This window comes from Oryctolagus cuniculus, chromosome 1 (genome assembly GCF_964237555.1).
Source record: "Oryctolagus cuniculus chromosome 1, mOryCun1.1, whole genome shotgun sequence".
NCBI classification, from domain to species: domain Eukaryota; kingdom Metazoa; phylum Chordata; class Mammalia; order Lagomorpha; family Leporidae; genus Oryctolagus; species Oryctolagus cuniculus.
In genome coordinates this window covers 212771374-212798121 of record NC_091432.1, presented here as the reverse complement: position 1 = coordinate 212798121, position 26748 = coordinate 212771374, and the positions used below count along the sequence as shown (strand labels likewise).

General features: G+C 43.3%; 1 protein-coding gene across 4 annotated transcripts in view; it reads left to right on the top strand.

Annotated features, from left to right (window-relative positions):
• Positions 1–26748, top strand: part of TMEM245 (transmembrane protein 245) — a 109893-nt gene that overhangs the window by 32148 nt on the left and 50997 nt on the right. For 2 of the 4 annotated variants that reach the window (XM_051843365.2, XM_008255796.4), the window contains exons 5-10: positions 1052–1261; positions 5222–5391; positions 6556–6579; positions 12597–12701; positions 16257–16339; positions 22512–22602. In XM_051843365.2, the coding sequence (XP_051699325.2) occupies positions 1052–1261; positions 5222–5391; positions 6556–6579; positions 12597–12701; positions 16257–16339; positions 22512–22602 (683 nt within the window). The remainder of the gene's footprint in view (positions 1–1051; positions 1262–5221; positions 5392–6555; positions 6580–12596; positions 12702–16256; positions 16340–22511; positions 22603–26748) is intronic. The other 2 variants (XM_051843366.2, XM_051843382.2) reach the window with 1 other exon arrangement.

Here is a 26748-nt window from a genome sequence, read left to right as displayed (position 1 = left end):
CAAATGGCTGCAATGGCTGGGGTTGGTCCAGGATGAAGCCAGGAGCTTCTTCCAGGTCTCCCAGAAAAACTTCTTGGGTCTTAAGTGTAGGAGCCCAATCACTTGGGCCATCCTCTGCTGCATTCCCAGGTGCGTTAGCAGAGAGCTGGATTGGAAGTAGAGCAGCCAGGAATCAAACCGGTGCCCACATGGGATGCTGGCTTTGCATGCGGTGGGTTACCCTGCTATGCACAATGCAGGCCCCCATGATATACTTTTGTATTTAACTTCTTTTAATAGGTAAAATGCAAGTTTTAGGGTCTTAGTTTCTGTCATCATGATGTATATCAAATAATATTTCAGAGTTACTGGACATCTGATTTATGATAATATCTTGTTAAAACTAAGAAACAGAAATGTAGAACCTAATAGTAAAATGTAACATATCGTTGTATTGCTAGAAATAGTCTTGGTAAGGTTTCCTTTTTTGAGAGTTCCTCATCCTAGCAGTCTGTCATTGTTTTACATCTCATTCAAGCAGAAATACATATTTGAAAGTGTTAGGTTCCTGTAAGAGCAGTTGGTCACTTTTTAGGTGAAATGACACTGAAAAGTTATATTGTACTGTGTCAGAAATATGACACATCTAACGTAATTTAATGTTTTATCTACTATATTTTTAAAGGAAGAATTTTTAAATGCAATCATTGTAGTATATGTTAGTATTTGTTGCTTTCTATGGTTTGGATACTTTTTGTGGGGTAATTATAATTCTCAGCTGCTGTGGTATGTATTTTCCTTTATTTAAATATGTATATGCTGAATAGTACAAAGTGTAAAAAGTAAAATCTGTTTCCTAACCCTATCCCCCAACAAACGTGATTTCCCTGGAGTTAAGCATTGTCAGATTGCACTTCCCCAGGACTTTCCATTGCTTATGCAAACACACCAGGTCCTTGTGTGCTGGACTCAGAGTACAATTTGGAGGCTTAGAACAGGGTGGCCTGTGAACTGCTTTGTGTGCTGTTCCTAAAGTAACTTGGTGTGTGGATTTTTTTCTTTCTCACCATAGAAACCATGGACAGTGGAGAGCCTCCTCCAACGTTGTCCTCCGCTTCCTCTCCTTCCCCAACCCTGGGCAGACCAAGGCCTGAAATGGGAACGTTCCTTAGAAAGAAGAAAACGAGTGACATCTACTTTGTGTGTCTCGTGTGGGCCATCATTGTTGTCCAGATCTGGCTGAACCTGTGGATTGTGCAGTTGCTACCAGTGCCTGTTGCAGGTCATTATCTGCTTAATTATGCTCTCGTCTTGTCTTTGAAGTCTTTTAGTGTTGCATTTTAATATTTCAGATAATTTTACTGTCTTTTAAAATAAAACAATCTTATGTTTGACTTTAAATAATGAATTAACATTATTTGGGAGAATTATTCCTTTGATAACATCTTTTTTTTTTTTTTTTAAAGATTTTATTTATTTATTTGAGAGGTAGAGTTACAGACAGAGAGCGGCAGAGAAAGAGAAAGGTCTTCCTTCTACTGGTTCACTTCCCAGATGGATGCAACAGCTGGAGCTAGGCCAATCTGAAGCCAAAAACCAGAAGCCAGGAGCTTCTTCTAAGTTTCCCAAGCAGGTATAGGGGCCCAAGGACTTGGGCCATCTTCTACTGCCTTCCCAGTCCATAGCAGAGAGCTGGATTGGAAAAGAAGCTGCCAGGGCTAGAACCAACACCCTTGTGGGATGCTGGTGCCTCAGGCATAGGATTATCCTACTGAGCCACAGCGCTGGCCCCTTGAAACATCTTTGAGAGAGAGAGACAGAGAGAAAGGTCTTCCTTCCATTGGTTCACCCCCCAAATGGCCGCCACGGCTGGAACTATGCCAATCCGAAGCCAGGAGCCAGGTGCTTCTTCCTGGTCTTCTAGCGGGTGCAGGTGCCCAAGCGCTTGGGCCATACTCCACTGCCTTTCTGGGCCACAGCAGAGAGCTGGACTGGAAGAGGAGCAGCCGGGACTAGAACCCGGTGCCCATATGGGATGCTGGCGCTTCAGGCCGAGGATTAGCCAAGTGAGCCACGGCGCCCGGCCCTGCCCTTAATACATCTTTAATAGTTCACTTTCAAATTTTGTTGGGGCTGGCGCTGTGGCATAGCAGGTAAAGCTGCTGCCTGCAGTGCCGGCATCCCATATGGGTGACGGTTCGAGTCCTGGCTGCTCCACTTCTGATCTAACTCTGCTATAGCCTGGGAAAGCAGTGGAAGATGGCCCAAGTCCTTGGGTCTTGAGGAGGCTCCTGGCTTCGAATCAGTGCAGCTCCAGCTGTTGCAGCCAACTGGGGAGTGAAGCAGTGGATGGAAGACCTCTCTCTCTCTCTCTGCCTCTCCTCTCTCTGTGTAACTCTAACTTTCAAATAAATAAATAAACCTAAAAAAAAAGAGAGAAAAGAAAATGTATTTGTTTAGCCTATAAGAAGATAGTCTTGTGTGGTATTTGGGATTAGTTGAGAGTTGACTGTTCAGCCAACTGTGATTGTGTGGAGAAGATTCACAACAATCTTGGTTCTTGAGGTTTATTAAGGAATTTTGAGAGCTGCTGTTAGACAAGCATATTTGACTTTGCATTTTTAATTCAAAGGAAATGTACACTTTCAGAAGCACTTGTGTGTATATGTAAAGTTTTGTTTAGTTTGGCAGAAAAGTTGAATTATATGTGTATTATATCAAGACACAGTTGTATGGTTTTCCGTAAATCACTGAACCAGGTCTCTTTCCCTAACACTGTGGCAATTTAAGGCCTACTTTTCTTGTTGATTCTCACAAAGCTGTTTTCTAAGACTGAAAAGGATAAGGAAGAGTTTTCTCTGCCTTAGGTTCAATCTAAAAGCATCTTTTATTTGATACTTTCCTGATTATTTATTGTAATCATATTATGCTAAATATTAAGTCCTCAGTGGTTGCCATGGATTCTGCCACTCAGGTACCCCCCAAATTTTGTGAGTCTTTGTTTTCTGTCAAGTTTTTCGATATTAGTTGAAACAGTCTGAATTTTGGACCGCCTGTGTAGTCCAGAAGTCACCCAAACTTTATTGTTCCATTTTACTTTTTTTTATAAAGGTTTTATTTATTTATTAGAGAGGTAGAGTTACATACAGTGAGAGGGAGAGACAGAGAGAAAGGTCTTCTTTCCATTGATTCACTCCCCAAATGGCCGCAATGGCCAGAGCTGCGCTGATCCAAAGCCATGAGCCAGGTGCTTCTTCCCAGTCTCCCACACAGGTGCAGGGGACCAAGAACTTGGGTCATTCTCTACTGCTTTCCCAGGCCGTAGCAGAGAGCGGGATTGGAAGAGGAGCAGCCGGGACTAGAACTGGTGCCCATATGGGATGCCGGCGTTGCAGGTGGAGGATTAACCTAGTGTGCCACGGTGCCAGCCCTTCCATTTACTTTCTAGATTATTCATTTTATCATGTATTATTCTCATTAAATTGGGTAGTCAGTTAGTTAGCTATTATTTTAAACATTTTTCATGACCAGAGACTTGTATAGTGCTTGTCCTTGAAATCTGTACCAACATCTTTCTCAACAGAACAGCTGTCATGCAGCTAGAAGGAGATACTGTTGTAATTAAGTTATAAAGTATCTATTATGACCAAGCATTCTGTTATAGAAATCCTTTGAAGCATAGTTTAACTTGTTCTTCTAGATTGTTCCACGCATTTTCAATTTTTCTGGATGATTGCATTATGTTAGCAAATCACATGTGAAGTGCTGTTGGGATCCCCTTTTCCTAAAATTGTGTTACATTTCTCATAGTCATATGTTAGCCCCTCTGGTCATCATAGGAATCGGACATGGCCTTGGGAGAGCTGGTTGTGAACAGGGTTTTCTACAGCCTGTAATTATCCAGAGCTTAGTCTAGAAACCGTTGGAGCTTTTCCTAGGAATTTAAAAACGCTAATGTCAGAATTGCAGAACTGATGTATAACGCTGAACTCTTGGTTCAGAATAGTGAATTGTGAACCTTGGATTATAAGGCCAAGGCTAAGGACACCTTCCTTGGGGTTAGAGAAATTATAGTAGTTGGGTGAATTTTCCACTGTCCAGACTTAAAGCCTCGTGGATCAACAATGCTTCATTTTGCCCCCACCACCTTCTTAATTGGCTTTGAACAGGAAGCTGAGGACCTGCTTGGAGTGCTGCTGCACTGCCCAGCTCTGGGGAGAGACATGCCTGTTGTGGTCCTGAGTGGCCCTCACTAGACTTGCACAGTGCACAGCCGCAGAGCCCACTTCCGGTAGCCCTGCTTATACTCAGCAGGCTTCTCTACCAACTCCTGGCATTTCTCACAAATACAGACAGCATCAAGTGGGGAAACAGGAACAGTGAAATTACCCTGCAGTGGTATAAAATCTTGATGCATATGGAATGCCCTATATTTACCTGGTCACTAAATCTAAGGAAAAGAACAAAATTTGGCAAGTGTAGCTGCAATAGCCAGTGAGATAAGAAATGTCAGAGCTTGGTGCTCTTTTCCCAGGAAGGGGGAAGATGTGAAGGTCCAAGACTGTAGTCACTGAAAACTTCATGATAAGAGTGTCTTATGTTTCTGTGGACTGTAAAATAATCCATGCACCCTCAGGGATTCAGAATTCACAACCAAGATAATACGTGAGCAGGTGGGGATTGAGGGAAGAGTTATTTGGCCCAGTTCCATCTGTTTAGAATCCCTTGGTCGGTGCCGCGGCTCACTTGGCTAATCCTCCGCCTGTGGCGCCAGCACCCCAGGTTCTACTCCCGGTTGGGGTGCCGGATTCTGTCCCGGTTGCTCCTCTTCCAGGCCAGCTCTCTGCTGTAGCCCAGGAAGGCAGCGGAGGATGGCCCAAATGCATGGGCCCTGCACCCGCATGGGAGACCAGGAAGAAGCACCTGGCTCCTGGCTTCGGATCAGCGCAGCGCTGGCCGTAGCGGCCATTTTGGGGGTGAACCAACGGAAGGAAGACCTTTCTCTCTGTCTCTCTCTCTCTCTCACTGTCTAGCTCTGCCTGTCCAAAAAAAAAATAAAAATAAAAATAAAAAAATAAAAAGAATCCCTTGGACTCCCCCACTCCCCGTTTTTTATAATATTGATCTTTATTTTAATACTGGCTTTACTGATTTAGAAAGGCCATGTGCAGTTAAGGAAGCTTCTCATAACTTTATAATCTGTATTTTGTTTACATTTGTGTGTTTTTTATCTGCTTTATAGTCTGGGTACTCAAGAAGCTTGTCATTCACTTTGGAGTTGTGGACTTTCTGGAAAAACGCTGCCACGTGTGGTGGAGGGTTGTCGAGTGCTTCTTGAAGGAGCGACAGGAAGCCCTGGCACCATGGCCAATTATTGGACTTGGAAAATTCCTGCTAAAAGTTGATAGCAAGGTATTGTATTTTTAAGAGTTTGGGCTATTTGCAGTTTTTGTGTTTCATAGTTGGAAATATTCCATTGCATTCCATTCCAGTGTTTGTATTGTCACTGTTGGTAACACATTCAATTTCTACTTCTATGATTAAAGAATTTGAAAGTTTAGAATTATGATTTATAAAAGTTTAGAATGGCTTTGATTTAAGTAAGTACTGTGTTTTTTCCTGTCAAAAATGAGAGAGAAGGGGCTTATGGAATATCTAGTTCTACTCCTTCATTTCATTAGGACCAAACCGAAAGCCAGGGATGTTAAATGACTTACCTAAAATTGTATAACCAGGTAAAGACTTAATTCGGTGAATGTTTTTGGAGTAGTCCTCATGTGTCGGTGAAAACTGATGAATGATGAAAAACCAGATCTAGAAGCTCTGTTTGGTGGAAAGAACCAACAATTCCTGAAGGTCCAGAGGCAGTGGTTACACACAGAGGCGCAGTAGTTAAAGAGCTTGGGCTCTGAATCCGTACTCTGGTTTCCAGCCCCAGTTTTGCTACTTAGGAGCCATGGATCTTGGGCAAGTTTAACCTTTTTGTGCTTCGTTTTCCCTATTGATAAGATGCACCTACTTCATAGAATGATTGTGAGGGTTAGATGATTGATATATGTAACTCCCTAAATCGGTGCCTTGCATACAGTAAGCTCTGTGTAAGTGTTAACTGTTGATGTAATTTGTGTAGGGAAGGTATGGACAGGACATGGACAAAGTGACCCTCTATTAAGGGATGGGGAAGGGTTTGCAGAGGAAGTGATGCCAGAGCATATTTTGAAAAACAAGTAGGAATTTCCCAGGTGGGCACGGCCAGGAAAACAGGTGGATGGCACAGTGCAAAGGCACAGGGACTGAGCCTTCATGCATTCGGGTTAAATTTCTTATTGTTAATTGTTTGGTTACCAGTAAAGCTTGACTGTCATCCTTTTGGTTGTATCTGTCTTAAATACATGTTACCTTCTCTTGATTTGAAGACTTTGTTAATGCACTGCTGTTTCTTCCCCTCGTTTTTCCTTTGGACGATTCCCTTCTCATGCTTTCAGTGACTTTCTTCTTTCCATACTGTTATTGCATTCTCTAATGATATTCCACTGTTCTTATCTTCTCTTCCTCGCTTTACCCCCTACCCTCAAGCTCTGGCACTGGCTAAATAAGAAGGTAAATGGACACACGGATGTTGTTTTTTACTGTCTAATTCTGTGATATCTTCACCCTCCTAACCACCCCCTTCCCCTCCACCCAGACTCCCTTCTCACTCTGTTTCTATCCATTTGTCAAACTAAAGTTTTGCTTTCAAAGTTCTAATCATAAGCTATGGAAGGTCGTGAAGTATTAATTCTATCAAAGTATAATTTGCTGAAAATTCAACAAAGGCTACTTAAGGATCTGGGTGGTATCCCCTTCTCCAGGTGTTTGTAAGACGACTGTCTTGTAGTCTTTTTGTCCATTGTAAGTGATTTCCATTCCTTGTTAGCTCTGTAATGTGGTTCAGCTTGTTACTCTGGTCTCCTTTAATGTGTGAAAGTGTTGGGCAATAGTTGCTATACAGGAAAGAGACTCTTTATTGCTACTTTTTCTATAAATTACACATGAAATTTTTTTTCAAAAAAAGAAATTGTGTAATACTTATGGGTTCCATTGTCTGGTAATGTTACATTTTTTAATTCTTATTTTACTTAACTGACATTACAGAATTTTACTTTGAACTTGAAGTAGGTTGTGGTCATGGCTGTGACATCTGGTTTTGTGTTTTACTCAATGTATGAGGTTGTGTCTGTGGCAAATGCTTCACATGATTGGCATGGAATTGTGATAAATTTTGCATAATTTTAATATAGGCTAGCCCAGATATATTAGGAATATTGTGCCTTTGACAAAGAGCCCACACACAGTAGTACTTACATTGATTTCAGTGAATCCATAGGGCAAGTAGCAAGAGATGGCATCATTTATACACGTTGTGTTTAAACATAACACTCTAAATGTCTTCAGTGGAAATATTAAAGCAGGCCTTAAACAAGATATATTTCTTGAAAAGAAATAAAAATGAGACTTTTGAATCTAGAGAGTAGAAATTTTTTTCTAATGAAATGGTGGGAAGAGGTGATTTTTGGCAATGCCTAAAGTTTTAAACTTGAAAACGTGATGACTGAAAACAAGTGATGTGTAAGCTCTCCTGCCACCCCCATTGCATGTTTGTCAATACCTCCTTTCCTTGGTAAAATTCTGTGAGGAAGTATATTCAATCCATGGCAGATGGTGTGCAAAAACATAAGTCACGTTTCACAATTTTAATCGAAGTAGGTGGTTTTGTGTATTTCCATAATTTGTATGTAGGCTACTGATGGGAGATTGTCCTCGAGAGATGGGAGAAAAGGAGAGCTATAAAGTGATTAGATTGTTTGCTGTCCTTCGGTGTACTTAGTGACTTAGATTACCTAGTGTACTAGCCTGATTTATAGCTGAGTGGTTGAGTTTGTTTTGAAAGATTCCTAAGAGATAAAGTAAGTTCTTTATTTTCTTTGGTGATCTGCATAGCACAGATAAAGCATTGCTTCGGAGCTGAAGTAACTGCTTGAAATTCTGAGCTTCTGTGTTCTAGGGAAGCACATAAATAAGTTGAAAACTGTTGTATTACCTTACATCCAAGGTCAGAAAATGGAGGTGTTGGGTAAGTTGGGGATGTAAAAAAGTTTTAATGTGATGAATTAGGAAACAGAAGAGAGGGTGAGATCACACTTCTTATGGTTAATCAAAATGTAACCTCTGTTTCCTCAGAGCTTAATTGTTTACTTTTTAATATTGATTATCTGCACTAAGACTCAATTAGAATTTGGTTTTAAAAAAACCCAATAACCTATGTGCTCAAAATAATAGGAGATAAACTCGATAGTATAATGATACTTTCTTAATAGCTTGATAAATAAGTCAAGGTGTAACTATAAAATTCTCGACAGCTCTAAATTTAAAAAATGTACTGAGCATGTCATTTTAAAATGATTCCCCTTTCACTTTAAAAAGTAAACTTTAAAAAATCCAAATTACTTCTCAATGCATGCAAAGAGTAGCAACATTACTAGGCCCCCCGCACTTGCTGTGAATAAGGAGGTGGTAACTAGGCAGGTAGAGGTGGTCTGGTTTCCTTTGCACAAAGCTGGGCATCTGACCGGGTCAGCCTCCTGGGATGGCATCTCTGGGGCAGGAAATCTCTCTTTTCCCTTTCACCATTGCCTCCTCTGCCCATGTCTCTTTTTCTCTCCTGCATGCTCTTTAGAGAGCATGTTTCTGTTTCTCTGTGAGGTGTTTTATTTACTCTTTCAGGAGTTGTTCTTCTATTCCTGCATCTAAGTTTTCTAGGCTTTGTCTTCTCATCTCTATTGGTGCTTTTTTTTTTTTTTTTTTTAAGATTTATTTATTGATTTGAAAGGCGAGAGTTACAGAGAGGCAGAGGCAGAGACACAGAGAGGTCTTCTATCTGCTGGTTCACTCCCTAGATGGCCGCAGCAGCTGGAGCTGCACCGATCCGAAGCCAGGAGCCAGGAGCTTCTTCCAGGTCTCCCACACAAGTGCAGGGGCCCAAGGACTTGGGCCATCCTCTGCTGCTTTCCCAGTCCATAGCAGAGAGTTGGATCAGAAGTGGGGCTGCTGGGACTCGAACTCACACCCACATGGGATGTCAGCACTGCAGACGGCGGCTTTACCCACTACGCCACAGTGCTAGCCCCATATATTGGTCCTTGATTTATGCACCAACTCCCTTCTACCAGCAGTGTTTTTTCTTTTGACTTTTCTATCCCCCTTTTATTCTTTAACACGTCTGTCTCTGATTTTCCCACTCTTTTTCTGTCTCCTTTACTATTCCCTTGCTCACTTTCTTTGTAGCTTATTTTAGCTGCCCACAGTGTGAATGAAAAAAAATCTTTTAGCTTATTATTGAGCATCTTAAATGATTTTATTTGAAAAATATGTTAGATGGATATCCCTTGGATGAAAATTTTTAAAAAGATTTATTTATTTGAAAGGCACAGTTAGAGACAGAGAGGTCTTCCTTCTACTGTTCACTCCCCAGATGGCTGCAATAGCTGGAACTGGGCCAGTCTGAAGCTAGAAGCCAGGAGCTTCTTCCGGGTCTCCCATGTGGGTACTTTCCCAGGCCATTAGCAGGGACCTTGATTGGAAGTGGAGCAACTGGGATTCGAATCTGCACCCATATGGGATGCTGGTGCCGCAAGTGTAGGCTTAACCTATTATGCCACAGCGTTGGCCCTGGATATAAATTTTTATTTAGGTGACTGTTAGTGTGACTTTTTCCCAACCCTTATGTAAATGCCTGTAATAGGAATATTCCACCATAGCTTAAAATAAAATAAAGTTAAAATCAATTGTAATGCTATGACAGAATATGTGAATAGTTTATACTTTTTATGTTAAAAATACTCAGACATAAAGTTAAATAGCCATTCTTCCTAAGTAGAACATCATTTGCATTTTAAAATATGTTTCAGTCTATGACTTTTTTTTTTGAAAGATTTATTTTATTTGAAAGAGTTACAGAGAGAGAGAGGGAGGGAGGGATGGAGGGAGAGTGAGCGAGAGATTTTCCATCTGCTGTCTCAACTCCCCCAAACAACTGCAATGGCCAGGGCTGGGCAAGGTGGAAGCCAGGAACTTCATCTAAGTCACCCACGTGAGTGCAGGGGCCCAAGGGCTTGGGCCATCTTCCTCTGCTTTGCTGGGTGCACCAGCAGGGAGCTGGATCAGAAGTGGAGCAGCCAGGAACCAATGCTTGTATGGGATGGCCAACCCACTATACCACAGCCCTGGCCCCCAGGCTATGACTCCTCTGCAGAAATAGCTGGGCTCCTGTTATTTTTGTGTATTGTAAATTGGGGATACAAATCTGGTCTTAATTCTGAAATTCTTTATGCTTCATTATTGAGACACATTAACTGCGTGCTTACGGCAGCGTGCTGTTTGTCAGGTTTTGAAGATGCAGCACACTACTGCTTTCCTCAGGAAACACTCTCAAGTTGGCTTCTGATTGTGAAACTTAAGTTGCGTTGATTTGAGAACTTACCTTCAAAATACAGCAGAATCTGACCTTCCATATCTTAGAAGCCTGTTCTTCCTTTTTTTTTAATCTCTGCCGTTGTCTTTAATGCTTTGGTAGCATGCCCTGAAAATTAACTCTTGTTTGAAGCTGTAATTGTCAAGATGAAAGTTTAACTTTTTATCTTTGTGTTCTCTATAGCATTGATCTCTTAGTGACTGTGTCTTTCATGAAAAAAAGATAAGGGGGTCACAAGCCTATAAGCACTGAGTGGAAAAGAAATGTTTTAGAAATAAAATTTTTTTCCCCTACAAAACAGATTTATTTATTTGAAAGTCAGAGAGGCAGAGAGGAACACAGAGAGATCTTAAATCTACTTGTTCATTCCCCATATGTTCGCAACAGCCAAGGTGGGAGTCAGGCCAGAGCCAGGAACTCCATTTGGGTATCCCACATGGGTGACAGCCCTGGACCATATTCTGCCACCTTCATATGCGCAGATCTGAAGCAACACAGCCAGGATTCATATCCATGCTCTTGCCATGGGATACTGGCATCACAGGCAGTGGCTTGAGGCTTGATTTGCTCCGTCATAGTGTGGGTTTTTAAACCAACATTCCTTGCTCTTGGATTTTTTTTTTTTTTTTTTTTTTTTTTGGATAGGCAGAGTGGACAGTGAGAGAGAGAGAGAGAGAGAGAAAGGTCTTCCTTTTTTGCCGTTGGTTCACCCTCCAATGGCCGCCATAGCTGGCGCGCTTTGGCCGGCGCACTGCGCTGATCCGAAGGCAGGAGCCAGGTACTTCTCCTGGTCTCCCATGGGGTGCAGGGCCCAAGCACTTGGGCCATCCTCCACTGCACTCCCTGGCCACAGCAGAGAGCTGGCCTGGAAGAGAGGCAACCGGGACAGAATCCGGCACCCCGACCGGGACTAGAACCCGGTGTGCCGGTGCCGCTAGGTGGAGGATTAGCCTATTGAGCCGCAGCGCCGGCCGCTCTTGGATGTTTAATTGACTGGAAAGCATAATTCAGGTTTATATTCATAATTTGTTTAGCAGTGCAGGAGCTCGTGAGGTTGAGGGGTACAGCATGGTTTTCCAGCAGTTATTAATCTGATTAAATGTAGTCTTGAAATGTTAAATGCTTTACAGGGCAGGCATTTAAGAATATCAGAATTATGTGTTCTGAAAAGCACAGTTGTTTAGAATGTAGGATTTTTCGTGATCATGTAAGATGAAGGAAGCAGCAGTCAAGATGGAATGCAGCATTTAGGGATTGTATGATTTACTTATTGGTTAAGGAACAACCACAACATTGATCATTTTTAATTTACATTCACTTAATTATGTCATAAAACTTCTGTTTTCAGATGAATAGAAACTTCAAGTGAAATATCAGATTTCAGAAGCATTTCATTTTAACATACTTTATAAAAATATTTTAACCTGTTTGCCTACCTTGCCCTCCATCCCAAGCTTGATAAAACTGTCTATGTGATTGAAGTTCCTTTTGTACCCCTCCTTTCTTCCCTCCCCAATTGCATTTGCCTCCCAAACCCTTCTCCCCTGAGATGTCTATTATCCTGAGTTTACTGTTTATCATTGCCTAACATTACATTTTTATTATGACTGTTTTGAAACCCCAATGAAATAAAAAGGAAGCAATATTTTGAATGTAATTCTCATTTTAATTTGCTCCTATTTCATCTGTATAATACAGGACATACCTATATTATAAGGGCCTTTCTCTTTTAAAGTCACCTCTGTTTGCTAATTGACTATACAACTTATTGAGATTTTAGTTCAGCTAATGGATTGTCATTAGGATATTTGCAATCTATAAATTATAATTTGAAATGTAGATACACCACAGTGTGAGGATTCAAACACAGGTTTTGTTCAAATGGGCTGCTTCTTTTTAGATATAATAAAAATAAGCTTCATTTAACTACATTAATTAATCCTGTCAATTCTCTAAAGTTGCTTGCAGCTTTAATTGCTTTAATCATTATGTCATAGTTTGCTTTGCAATGCTGAATATCCTTTGTCTTCCTGATATTTGAATAAATAGATGTTTTTGTTAAATTGTACTTTAAAGATAAATAATTCTCTTTTTTATTTCTATGCAGATGATCATCTGGTTGGAGAAGATGTTAGATAAAATTATTAGCATTTTCATCATATTTCTGTTAGTGATAGGAACCCTTCTTCTAGCCCTACTCCTGACTGCAAAGGTAGAGTACAATTTCTACTGCTGTTTATAAAGTTATAGAGTTTTAGTATAGATAAGAAGCCTGCAGAAGTAGCATTGGAAATGTTACTTGACTTATATATAATAGCTAAACTGTTTATGATTTCTATGTTACTCATTTTGCCCTGAATTTGCCTTATATATTTTCTTTTTAAACCTCCTTTATATATATTTTGATTTTGACTTTATCAAATTCCTCAAGGATTAATGCAGACAAAAAAATGAGATGCCGAAGAACAGGTGGCTTCCACCACCTCCACCCCCCATAAAAGAATTATGATCTGAGCTTGTGACTCCTAACCTAGTTAGTACCATGTTCACTAGATCAAGTTTCTTGGTTAGCTCCTTCCTCTTGTCTCATCGGTCTTTTAGCTCATAGAACAGGTGATGTCTTTCTGCTGATGTACCAGGTGATCTTTATTTCTTACTTTCCATGTCCTCTCACCTTACAGGTCCTTTCTCCCCCATTTATCTCATCAGAGAAAATCATTCCCCAAAACGCAGCTAAAATTTTACTTTCATAGTATATTTCATAGTGACATTCATTTTTATGACTTTTATAGTGTATTTTCATCTGGATTTTATCTGAACTTCACATCCTAGACTTTGTGTGCTGTTTTCTTTTTTAAAGTTTTTTTTTATAATATTGATTATTATTTGAAAAGCAGAGTTACAGAAAGGTAGAGGCATAGAGAGAAAGAGAGAGAGAGAGAGAGAGAGAGAGAGAGAGAGAGAAAGAAAGAGAGGTGTCTTCCATCTGCTGGTTCACTCCCCCAAATGGCTGCAAAGGTCAGAGCTGGGCTGGTCTGAAGCCAGGAGCCAGGAGCTTCTTCTGGGTCTCCCACATGGTACAGGGGCCCAAGGACTTGGGCCATCTTCCACTGCCTTCCCGGCCATAGCAGAGAGCGGTATCAGAAGTGGAGTAGCCTGGATTCAAACCGGCACCCATAAAGGATTCTAACACTGCAGGCAGCAGCTTTACCCTCTGTGCCATAGCACCAACCTCAATGTGCTGTTTTCAAGGGATTTTCATAATCATGATGATAAAAATTTTTCTTATAGTCCTAGAGATCTGTCAGTAACTGTTCTTCCATGTTAACTTTTAATACAGTGAGTGTGTAACAATTCAGGTTAACCATGCATTAATATTTTTCTGTGATTTGGGCTTGCCTGTTTAATTGTACTGAGCAGTCTCTTTGTTTTTTCTCCCTAACCCTACTGGCCTTCTCCTTCCTACTTGTAATTTTTGTCTTTACTGATGGTTACCCCTGCATTTTGTTGGCTCTTCCTTTCCTGGTTAAGACTTTTCCTCCTGGGTCTGGCTCTATGGCATAGCAGGTAAAGCCACCACCTGCAGTGCTGCCATCCCATATGGGCACCGGTTTGAGTCCTGACTGCTCCACTTCCAACCCAGCTCTCTGCCGTGGCCTTATTACCAATAATCTACTATGTAGTACTCTACTGAAGAATTGCATTGATCTTTGTTATGTGGTTTCCCTCCTGTTTTCAGTCAGTTTTAGCCTCAGCATATCTTCAAATTTATCTTATCATTTGCTCCTAACGACTTGTTCCCTAGAACTGGCGTTCAGCCTCTGTGCAGTCCTTACCTGTTTGTTGGCTGTGAATCTCCTACAGTCATTGTATATATTGTATGGACGTGTTTAGAGGCCTTTCTCTGTTTCTGTGGTGTTCTACTAAACCTGTTACTCAGCAGTCTTCTCTTCTGGTTCTTAGAGGAACCTTTCATTAGTCTGGGTCTTTCATTTTCCTTCTGTTCTCCCATCTTTGTCTCTTTGCACAGGGTCTTGCCTGCCCATCTCAGTTATGTTCATCTCTCAAGCCCTTTTTATTTCTTCCTCCCAGTACAAGCTTTTGCTTCCCTGTGCTGTGGTAACAAGTGTTGCTGAACCTTTCTGTCTGGTCCAGGATTCATGCAAACTGAGCTTTTGAGGAAACCTTACTGGTTGTCTAGTTAGTCTCTTCGGACAGTAAAGGCATTCTCCCAAACATTGTACAAGAATCCATTTGAGTGTCTAGCAGACATCTCAAATATCACATGTCAGAAGCTGAATTCCAGACCTCCCTCTTATCTATTTTCTCATGTTCTCTCCATTTCAGTAAATGACAGCTCCATTCTTCTGCTGGCTCAGATGAGAAACCTCAGGTCATCCTTGATTGCTCTCTTCTTTTTTTCTTTGTAAGATTTATTGATTTGTCTCTTTGTTTTGAATTCAAATCTAGCTTGTTGGCAAATCCCTTTTGGCTGCACTGCACTATCCTGGGGTCTTATTGTAAGGATGTCAGGTAGTTCCTCTCCAGAGAAAATAAGAATAAAACAGTATAAAATTATTAAAAAACACCATTTGAAGGTGTTGGAAAATGACCAGATAGGCAGCAACTTCTTTCTGGTATCACAGTTGAATTGATTCCCTCCCTGAAGTCCGTTTCTTCTTCAAGATGTGGTTTGGCTTTTTGTGTGTGTGTTCTTCCTACTTTTCTGGCACTGATGGAATTGGATAGGGGTGATGGCTTAGGTGACTGTGTCTTTGTTAGGATGTCTGCACTCTGTTCTGAGTTTTGGTACATGACTTGCCCTAGTGTTCCTGACACTGGGTTCAGGTCATCTCCATCCTTACTCTTTGTGTTGCTTCCTGCGATCCCTTGCGTACTGTGGGACTTAACTGCAGAGGAGGAGAGCCACAGGGTAGGGATGAGTGACTGCTGACCCCTTTCCCTGGTTTGGCCATTTCTCTGCACTGTGATCCCATCGCTCTTCAGCCAGGAAAGGATGTGGATATGGCTTCTTTGCCCTGGATTTGCACACGTGTGAGTCTCAAGAAGTAGGCAGACCATCAATGTCTTCTGGGTGTTAGGGTCAGTTGAGGAGGAGGAGCAGTTATGCTGCCTCCTTGTGTTCCAGAATGTTTTGTTTCTCTGCCTTACTGCTGCATTCCAAATGGTATCACATTGTATTTCTTACCTTAATTGTCATGAATAAAAAAAAATTTTTTTTTCAGTTAAGGTGTTCCTTTTTTATCCCCCATGTTTATTTTGTTGGTCATTGGGCAGGGTAAATATGGAGGTGCATTTCAGGTGGCTGCTTTCACTCAGAAAGCTTCCTCAGTTGCTTATTTGCTTGTGTATGTCCTATTGCATTGTAATTCAGTCAGCTCATGCAGTGTTGGTATGGCTTCTATGGATACTCAACCACCCACATACACAGTGTGCTTACATTCATTTATATGCAGATGAAATATATTTGTATGTGTTAGGTATTTGAACACATCCTTTTTTTTATAAATGAATTATTGAGTTCCTTAAAGACAAGGAGCTATCATACTTCCTATCTCCCATAGTGTGTATCATACTGTGGACATTAAATATAGCAATGTTTCAGAGCTTGTTTCTACATTAATTCAAACTGGGATGTATAGTTACTTTGCTCTAAAAGCATTGGCTAATAATACAGTACAAAAATTAATGTTAGATTGAGCTTACCTTTTATTCAGATTCTTTTCTCTCTTTATTTGTAATACAGGTACATCAAGAGAGCGTGCACATGATTGAAGTCACAAGTAATTTGATTAATGAAACCCTAGCAAATCACCCTGAATGGGCAAAGTAAGAATTTTATTTTGAACAACTGGGATGACCTAGTTTTAGTCCCTGCAAGAAATTATCTTCATTGTAGTATCCCCTTTGGCAAATAAAAGATGGGGTTTGCCAAGCTTTGATAAATGCTGTCACTTTTGTAGATACCACAAAATAATAATACTGAGGAGGGTATGATGAAGTGCTTAAGATTTTAGGAATAGGCCGGTGCTGCAGCTCACTAGGCTAATCCTCCACCTAGCGGCGCCGGCACACCGGGTTCTAGTCCCAGTCGGGGCGCCGGATTCTGTCCTGGTTGCTCCTCTTCCAGGCCAGCTCTCTGCTGTGGCCCAGGAAGGCAGTGGAGGATGCCCAAGTGCTTGGGCCCTGCACCCCATGGGAGACCAGGAGAAGTACCTGGCTCCTGCCATCGGATCAGCGCGGTGTGCCGGCTGCAGCATGCTGGCTGCGGCGGCCATTGGAGGGTGAACCAACGGCAAAAGGAAGACCTTTCTCTCTGTCTCTCTCTTTCACTGTCCACTCTGCCTGTCAAAAATAAATAAATAAATAAATAAATAAAAAAGATTTTAGGAATAATTTACCTTATATTTGAGTTGAGATTTACAGTTTACAGCATTTTTATAATTTACAGTCACTTTTTTTTAAGGTTTATATTTATTTGAAAGAGTTACACTGAGAGAGGAGAGGCATAGAGAGAGAGAGAGAGAGAGAGAGGTCTTCCATCACTGGTTCACTCCCCAATTGATTGCAACTGTTGGAGCTGCACTGATCTGAAGCCAGGGGCCAGGAGCTTCTTCTGGGTCTCCCACGTGGATGCCGAGGCCCAAGGACTTGGGCCATCTTCTACTGCTTTCCCAGGCCATAGCAGAGAGCTGGATCAGAAGTGGAGCAGCTGGGTCTCGAACAGGCATCTGTATGAGATGCCGGCACTTCTGGCTAGGGTGTTAACCTGCTGCGCCATAGCGCCACTTTTACCTACATTGTTGCTGTTCCAGTTACTGTTAAGTGTAGATCAAAGAGATTATCCTTATTTCAGAAATGAAGATTCCGGGTCAAAGGTTAAGGAATTTGAGATAATGTTCCCACAGTGGCAGTGGCAGCACTTAGAACTGGTGCTTCTGACTGACTGTATAACATGGGCCTCTCAAGTTTCTATTCTATAAATCTTGGCATATTCCCATATTGTGTTATTTATTCATTTGAAAGGCAGTTAGAGAACAATAGATATCTCTCATCTACTGGTTCACTTACAGATGCCTGTAACTGCTGGGATGGGGCTACAATAGCAGGTTTTTTTGTTTTTTTTTTAAGATTTATTTATTTGAATGTCAGAGTTACAGTGAAAGAGAAAGATCTTTCATCCACTGGTTCACTCCCCAGATGGCTGCAATAGCTGGGACTGGGCTAAGCTAAAGCCATGAGCCAGGAGCTTCTTCTTTATCTGCCATGTGGGTAACAGGGGCCCATGTACTTGGGCCACCTTCTGCTGCTTTTCCAAATGCATTAGCAGGGAGCTGAATCAAAATTAGAGCAGCCAGGACTCGAACTGACACCCATATGGGATGCAATGGTATAACCCACTAGGCTGCAACACTGACCCTTCACTAATTTTTACCTGTTGAGTTTGAAGTGTCTATTGGAAGTGTAAGTGGAGGCATCTAGTAGGCCATTGGCTATGTAGGTAGGCAGTCCAGTAGAGAAATCTGGATTGATGTTTCTATTGGCAGATGGTTTGTAAGTCTAGGAATAGGGTGAGAGTTCTAGGTTGGAACTAGGCAGCATCAGGATAAAGAAAGTTCACAGAGAGGGTGCCTGGGTCTGCGTCCTCAGGGTCACCTTCAGACTTTAGGCATGAACAGAAAATGATCACCTGGCAAAGCAGAATGAGAGTGGACTATAAGAGAACAGCCAAGGGCAGGGAAAACTCTGAGATTGTGGTAGTGGTCAACAATGTCAAATTGCTACACAAAAATACAGGTGACATTGGATGTAGCCACTGTAAGAACAGTGCATGTTAAGTGGTGGATCAGAAGCCAAAGACCACAGTGTGAAGAGAGGATCTAGGGAACTGAAGTGGTGGAGAAAGTGAATAAGGTTGTTCTTTGCTCCGTTGGCCTGGGAGAGCCTAACGGGGGTTGGAGGGAGCTATAGTTGTGGGGGTGTGTTAAGGTAGAGGAACCTCATTTACATGTTGGAGAGAAAGAGCTGGTTGGCTGGCGCCGCGGCTCAATAGGCTAATCCTCCACCTAGCGGCGCCGGCACACCGGGTTCTAGTCCTGGTTGGGGCGCCGGATTCTGTCCCGGCTGCCCCTCTTCCAGGCCAGCTCTCTGCTGTGGCCCGAGAGTGTAGTGGAGGATGACCCAAGTGCTTGGGCACTGCACCTGCATGGGAGACCAGGAGAAGCACCTGGCTCCTGCCTTCGGATCAGCGCGGTGCGCCGGCCGCAGCGCGCCAGCCATGGTGGCCATGGGAGGGTGAACGAACGGCAAAAGGAAGACCTCTCTCTCTCTCTCTCTCACTATCCACTCTGCCTGTTAAAAAAAAGAAAGAAAGAAAGAAAGAGAGAGAGAGAGAGGGAGAGAGGAAGGAAGGAAGGAAGGAAGGAAGGAAGGAAGGAAGGAAGGAAGGAAGGAAGGAAGGAAGGAAAAGAGCGAGCTGGTGCAATGGAGGGGGAGGGGTTGAAAATACCAGGAGCGAGTGCGTTTCTCTGAGGAGGAAGCACCAGATGGATCAGTGAACAAATGGGGAAAGCAGGCCACAATGGGGGTAGGGTAAATACTGCAAGTATAGTGGCATGGGATGAGGAAAGTGGGGGTGAGGCACCTACAAAGTAGGAAGTGAGGTCTTCTGCCTCTGGCTCTTTGGACATGAGACATTTTTGAAATGAGAATGGGAGGAGGAGAGAAGCAACATGGGCAAGCTGTTAGACTCTAGGAAGGAGCCACCTGGGTCCCAGGCAGGTAGGTAGCACCTTTCAAGGGCTGAGAGCCTTTCTTCCAGGTATTGCCGTCCAGGGCTCAGTCCCAGCCTTAACTTTCAGAGCACTCCTTCCTTTGGTGGTCACTATTGCATAGTAGGAATAAACCCAGAGCCCGTCCATACCGGTTTTGAGTTGTAACAGCACTTCTGTTGCTGTCCTGAAGGCACACACAGCTTGAGTAGCTCCAGATCAGGTAATTGTAGAAAGGTTTTTTGCTTTAAAACTTTGAAATAATCATAGATGGCCAGGGAGTCACACAGATGTGTCCAGGGAGATGCTGTGTACTGTTCACCCCACCGCCTCCAAGGTGGTCACCTTGCGTCACTGTAATACAATAACGAACCTTGGACGTTGATGTTGGTGTACTGCACTGACCGTCTTCAGGTTTTACAAGTTTGACTTGAGATGATAATAATAGTTCCCTGCACCTCTCAGTGCTCAGTGGATTCCTGTCATGTGGAGAGCACTTGACCTTGTGGGGATCTCAGGTAGATCCTCCAGGTAGAAGACATGCAGTTCAGAATAACATGGACTTTCCTCCAGCTCGGTGCATTTTATATGTCCTGTGTAGTGATTCAGCTTCCTGTGGATGTGCTAGTGACCTGTTGGATGCATTAGAAAGAGTAGGTGATCCTCTCAGTGGAGCATCGACACATGAGGTTGAAGTTGGAGCGCATCCTGATCCCTGTCTTAGACAGTTCAGCTAGTGTGGGGACTTTTTTATTTTCTACTGATTCCTGCCTCTCAGGTTCCTCATTAGGAGATGGCACTGGCATGGTACTGAATGTCCCCCAGCTCTGCTCTTCCTAGCAAGGAACCTGATAGACTCAATTAAATCATTTTTTTAAAAGATTTATTTATTTATTTGAAAGGCAGAGTTACACAGAGAGAAAAGGAGAGGCAGAGAGAAAGAGAGAGAGGTCTTCCATCTGCTGATTCACTCCCCCGATGGCTGCAATGGCCAGAGCTGCGCCAATCCAAAGCCAGGAGCCAGGAGCCTCCTCCAGTTATCCCACGCAGGTGCAGGGGCCCAAGACCTTGGGCCATCTTCTACTGCTTTCCCAGGCCATAGCAGAGAGCTGGATCGGAAGTGGAGCAGCCGGGACTTGAACCAGCGCCCATATGGGATGCCTGCACTGCAGGTGGCGGCTTTACCCGCTGCGCCACAGCACCTGCCCCTGAATTAAATCATTTTAAAACATGGCTGTTCTCTGTCGGGCCAGGTCAGAAGGGCGAGGGCAGGCAGTACGAACTCCTAAGACCGTTCTGAGGCGGCTCTGTGCACGGGGAGTAGGAGACTTCGTGGTGAAAAGACTCCAACAGAGCTCAGCTTTGTGGCTGTGTGATAGGATGAGGCCGAGGCGCATCCCAGTTCATCCCAGCTAAGGTTACTCAGGTTTTCTGGCCCTGTGGCTCCCAGAAGACATTCATTATGGAGAGGTAGGGACTGAGCCAATGCCTTGGACTTGGCCTCACAACAGCTGTCATCACCTGTTTCTCTCTCTGGACGCCTGCTTGAGAACATTGATGGAGAGTGTGTTCTCAGCTGCCAGCGAGACTTTTCCTCAGGCCTGGCTAAAGTTGGTCAGCCACTGGTGAGCCTTCCCTGTGTCTTTGTGAGTCTCCACATTTTGAATTAACTCTCAGGATGTAATTTTCCTCCTGAAAGTATGGTACCTCATAATTAAAAGTATTCAGCAATTTATTCAGGCCACTGCTAAGTGTATAAATACCAGAGTAGTTTAAAAGCTGTTTAAATTAACTTCTCCAAAATCACATTCCTCTTTAGTGAACCAAATTTCATGTTCATGTCCTTATACTTTAAAATCATTATAAGTGTCTCTAAAATCTTGTCTTGCTGAGAAATATTTTAATTAAGGAATTTGCCCAAATTGATCTCTACTTTAAGCTTTTAGAGTGTAGGATGAAGTGTTAGTTCTTAAGATTCAACCCACTTTTAATTTGACAGTCTACTTCTTAATTGATCCCCACCCCAGTCTTCCCCTACCTCTAACCTGGTTTTTCTGGGGAAAGGACCATCGCTTTTTTAGTCCTCATAACTTGTGTGGTTGTCAGAGGCAGTTGACTCACTTGCTCCCTTTTTAAAGATTTTTTGTTTCAAAGGCAGAATGATAGGACAGAGGAGGGTGAGAGAGATCTTCTGTCATCCCCAAATTACTGCAATGGCTGGGGTTGGTCTGGGCTGATGCCAGGAGCCTAGAGCTCCATCTAGGTCTTCCACATAGGTGACAGGGGCCCAAGTACTTGGGCCATCATCCCCTGCTTTCCCAGTTGCACTGGTACAGAGCTGGATCAGAAGTGGAGCAGTGGAAAAAAAAAAAAAAAGCTGCATTCTCATTCGCAGCTGGGAATCAAACTGGTATTCTGCCACTTGGAAGAAGTTCTTGGCTCCTGGCTTCTGCCTGGCCCAGCCCTGACCATTGTGGCCATCTAGGGAGTAAACCAGCAAACAGAAGATCAATCTCTCTCTCCCCCTCTCCTTCTCCCCTCACCTCGTGTCTCTCTCTCTCTCTCTGACTTTCAAATAAATAAATAAATCTTTCACAAATGGTCTTCTGTGAATTAAAGATTGAAAATAATTATTCATTCTCTTACTGCTTTGTGCTCTTCCCCAGTTCACTTTCCTGGCCCAGCGTTTCTCAAACCCTAATTACACATCAAAATCACCTGCAGTTTGTTAAGGTGCATAGGGCAGGGTCCAGCCCCAGAGTTTTCTATTCAGCAGATTGAGGTCGATTCGAAGCATTTTAGTTTCTAATAGGTTTCCTAGCAGTTCTGATGCTACTGCTCTGTGGACCACACTGAGAACCTTGTCCCAGATCCGCATATCCCAGTGTCCCAGAACTACTTCCCTTGGTGCTGAATTGAGCAAATGACCCCGGACGTGTAGACAGAGAAAGAATTCCCAGGGTAGAATGCAAGGCAGGTTATGGAGGCAGTGGGTGTAAAGCTACGGAAAGTTTGAAGGGAAACCCTGACTCTTAGAATTAGGCCAGTTGAGCCTGCAAGTCAAGGATTCCTCCTTGTGAAATCCTGCTTTGTATCTTTGCCTTGATGACTGATCAACAATTGGTCTGCTATTAATTGCTTACGTGCATCACGTTCAAAGCATAATTGTTACAGTACACTAAAAGCATACTTTTTTGTTTCTGATTTCATTTTTATTTATTTTACTTCAGTTGGCTTCCCGAGGCACAGGTGGTCCAAAGGGCCCTGAATTCCGCAGCTAACAACGTGTATCAGTATGGACGAGAATGGATAACCCACAAGGTAGGGGAGAGCCTTTCTTACGGCTTTCTCTGCGGGATAGTCGCTGGCAGTGACATTTTGCTTTGTTTGAAATTATGTAGGACAATTTCCATTTTTTAAATAAAGACTATTTATGTATATGAATGGCAGAGTCAGAGAGAGGGAGAGAGATTGATTGATCCACCATCTGGTGGTCCACCCCACAAATGGCGGCAACACCCAGGATTGGGCTGGGCCGAAACCAAGAGCCAGGAGCTTCTTCCAGGTCTCCCCACATGGATGTGGGGGCCCAAGCATTTGGGCCATCCTTCACTGCCTTCCCAGGCACATCAGCAGGGAGCCGGATTGGAAGTAGAGCAGCTGGGTCTCAAACTTGCGCCCGTATGGAATGCCGGTGTCACAGGCAGCAGTTTTACCTGCTATGTCACAACATTGGCCCCCAAGTTTCTGTTTTTGAAATAGGCTTAAGTCTACAGATTGACAAGTGACATGCCATGAAGGGTAGCCATCTGCGTGATCACATTGAACAGTGTGAGGGTTGGTCATTTACTTCATTTTCAAGATAGATCTGATTTCATTATTCGGATACCCACTAAGCTGCGGTGGTCAAATTGTACCTTATGGTATCAGTAGCATGTTAAGTCCTTTTATCTGAAGGCAACAGTGCCTGGCAGTATTCAGTTAGTTTCATGTAATCTTTCCGAGAAGCCTTCAGTAGTCTGGACTGTTGTGCCTTCTTCACAGATGACTTCTTTCGGGAACCAGACTGAGCTAGACCGAGTAAATCCCTGATGGTCAGGTGGTGAATTGCAGAGCTTGGTTTCAGACTTGTTCATTCTGCTATAGTATGCTAGAAGCATGTGCCTGGGACCAGAGGAAGCGTTTTCATTTAGGAGTGGACATAAACCCTGGCAGATCAAGGAAAAGTGTATTCTACTGATGTGAGTGAAGGTGCAGAGCCAGAAGTGTGCCATTGGAGGGTGAACCAAGGGCAAAAGAAAGACCTTTCTCTCTGTCTCTCTCTCTCACTGTCCACTCTGCCTGTAAAAAACAAACAAACAAACAAAACACACACAAAAACTGAGAGAAAGGTATGTTACTGATTTTCTTGAAATTGTCATATGACAGATTATTTAAAAAGATTTATTGAATAACTTAAAAATAAGTATGTACATGTACATCTCAGAAGGGTTATAGAAGGAAGATCCAGCCATTGCAGGAAGCTGTTAGACTTATAGAAGTGTGTTATTTTGTGTAAAGCTTGGCCATTTGATTCTTACTTGATGTATTTGGGAGAAATTAGGATTTTTTTTAAAGATTTATTTATTTGAAAGGTAGAGCAGCATAGAGAGAGAATGAAAGGGAGAGGGAGAAAGAAAAAGAACAAGCAAACAAGTGAGCTTCCATCTGCTGCTTCATTCTCCAAATGGACACAACAATGAGGTCTGGACCAGGCTGTAACCAGGAGCCAGGAACTCTTATCTGGTTTCCCACATAGGTGGCAGGAGCCCAAGCGTTTGGGCCATTTTCCATGGCCTTCCCAGGTCCATTAGCAGTAAACTGGATTGGAAGTGGAGCAACTGGGACTCAAACCAGCGCTCTTACATGTAGTGCTGGCCTTGAAGATGGCTTAATCTGCTGCACCACAATGCCAGCGCCAGGCATTTGATTATTTTTTTTTTTTTTTTTTGAGAGGTAGAGTTACAGATAGTGAGAGGGTGAGACAGAGACAAAGGTCTTCCTTCCGTTGGTTCACTCCCCAAATGGCCACAATAGCTGGGCTGCGCCGATCCAAAGCCAGGTGCTTCTTCCCGGTCTCCCATGCAGGTGCAGGGGCCTAGGTACTTGGGCCATCTTCCACTGCTTTCCCAGGCCTCAGCAGAGAGCTGGATTGGAAGAGGAGCAGCTGAGATTAGAACCGGTGCCCATATGGGATGCCGGCGTTGCAGGCGGAGGATTAACCTACTACACCAGCCGTCAGGCGTTTGATTTTTAGGTATTTCTGATTACTTACAGAATAGAGAGATATGAAATCTTTTGCTTAAGATTTTAAAAGAAAAGATAGCTAAAGGGGGATGGACATTGATAACATAAATTATAAATTGCATGTGATTCTGATTTTTAAGACAAAACAATAATATCTAAACATAAGTATCAACTGATGGATGGATGGATAAATCAAAGATGTGTAGTCACATGATGGAGTATTATTTGGCCCTAAAAAGGAATGAAGACTGGTAAATGCTACAGCATTTAGATAAACCTTGGGGAAAAAATCATGCTAAATGAAAGAAATAGTCTCAAAGGCATATATATGATTCTATTTATATGAATTGTTCAGGGGAGGCAAGTGCGTGGAGGCAGAACACAAGCAGTGGTCCCTCGGGTTAGGAGAAATTTAGCTGTCTGTGAGACAGGGTAGAACAGAGAATTGATGTGGAGCTTCCTTTTGGGGTAAACAAAATGTTTTGTTTGTTTGTTTGTTTGTTTTGACAGGCAAAGTTAGACAGTGAGAGAGAGACAGAGGGAAAGGTCTTCCTTCCGCTGGTTCACCCCCAAAATGGCCACTACGGCCGGTGCACTGCACTAATCCAAAGCCAGGAGCCAGGTGCTTCTCCTGGTCTCCCTTGCGGGTGCAGGGCCCAAGCACTTGGGCCATCCTCCACTGCACTCCCAGGCCACAGCAGAGAGCTGGCCTGGAAGAGGAGCAACCGGGACAGCATCCGGCGCCCCAACCAGGACTAGAAACCGGGGTACCGGTGCCGCAGGTGGAGGATTAGCCTAGTGAGCCACGGTGCTGGCCAGAAAATGTTTTAAAATCAGTAGTAATGGTTATGTAACTATGAATCTTTTAAAAACCCTTGAATTGCATACTTGATGAATTGCAAAGTGTGTGAATGATATCTCAGTAAAATTATTAAACAAAGCAACCGTTGAAACTGGAGAGGTAGCTTTCAAAAGGAGCCTGAGATCTTATCCAGCTAAGACTCAGAAGAATTGGGTTACAAGAGCTAAAGTCTAGTGTGGGCAGAAGCTAGCGAAGAATTGTCACGTCCAGAAAAGGAGAGTGTTTTAGGGTGTGCGTGGCGAAGAACAGAGAAGGTTCCTGCCTGTCCGCCCTCACCCTTGTGTCCTGTGAACACTGCATAGTGTTTGGGTTCTACTCAGGGCTTCCCTGTTTGTGTTCCTCACTCAACATACTTGCTTGAACTTTTTGCTCGGTATGATCTTTCTTTTTAAAAAACATTACTTTGGGCTGGCGCTGTGGGTTGAAGCTGCTGTCTGCAGTGCTGGCTTCCCATATGGACACTGGTTTGAGACCCGGCTGCTCCACTTCTGATCCAGCTCTCTGTTATGGCCTGCGAAAGCAGTGGAAAATGGCCCAGTACTTGGGCCCCTGCACCCACATGGGAGACTTGGAAGAAGCTCCTGGCCCAGCCCCAGCCCTGGGGCCATTTGGGGAGTGAACCAGTGGGTGGAAGATCTCTTTCTCTCTCCCTCACCCCCATAACTTTCAAATAACTAAATAAATCTTTCAAAAAGAAAAAACTTATTTCTTTGAAAGACAGAGACAGACAGAGGCCTTCCATTTTCTGTTTTACTCTCTAAATGCCTGCAATATCCAGGACTGTACCAAGCTAAAATCAGGAGCCAGTAGCTCATTCCCATGTGGGTCTCACGTGGGTGGCAGGAACCCAAGTGTTTGAGCCATCATCTGCTGCCTTCCCAGCATTCACATTAACAGGAATCTGTAATTAGAAGTGGAGTTGGGATTCAAACCCATTCACTGCAATATGAGATGTGCCATCCAAGTGGCATCTTAGCCACTGCACTGAGCACCTGCCCTGCCCCTGAGGTTTTAAGTAAGATGATTGGGGCCAGTGCTGTGGCGCAGTGGGTTGAAGCCCTGGCCTGGGGCGCTGGTGTCCATGTGGGTGCCGGTTCTAATCCCGGCTGCTCTTCTTCCAATCCAGCTCTCTGCTATGGCCTGGGAAGGCATTGGAGGATGGCTATGTCCTTGGGCCCCTGCCCCCACGTGGGAGACTTGGAGGGGGCTCTTGGCTCCTGGCTTCAGATCTGCACAGCTCTGGCCGTTGCGGCCATCTGGAGAGTGAACCAGCGGATGGAAGACCTCTCTCTCTGTCTCTACCTCTCTAACTCTGTCTT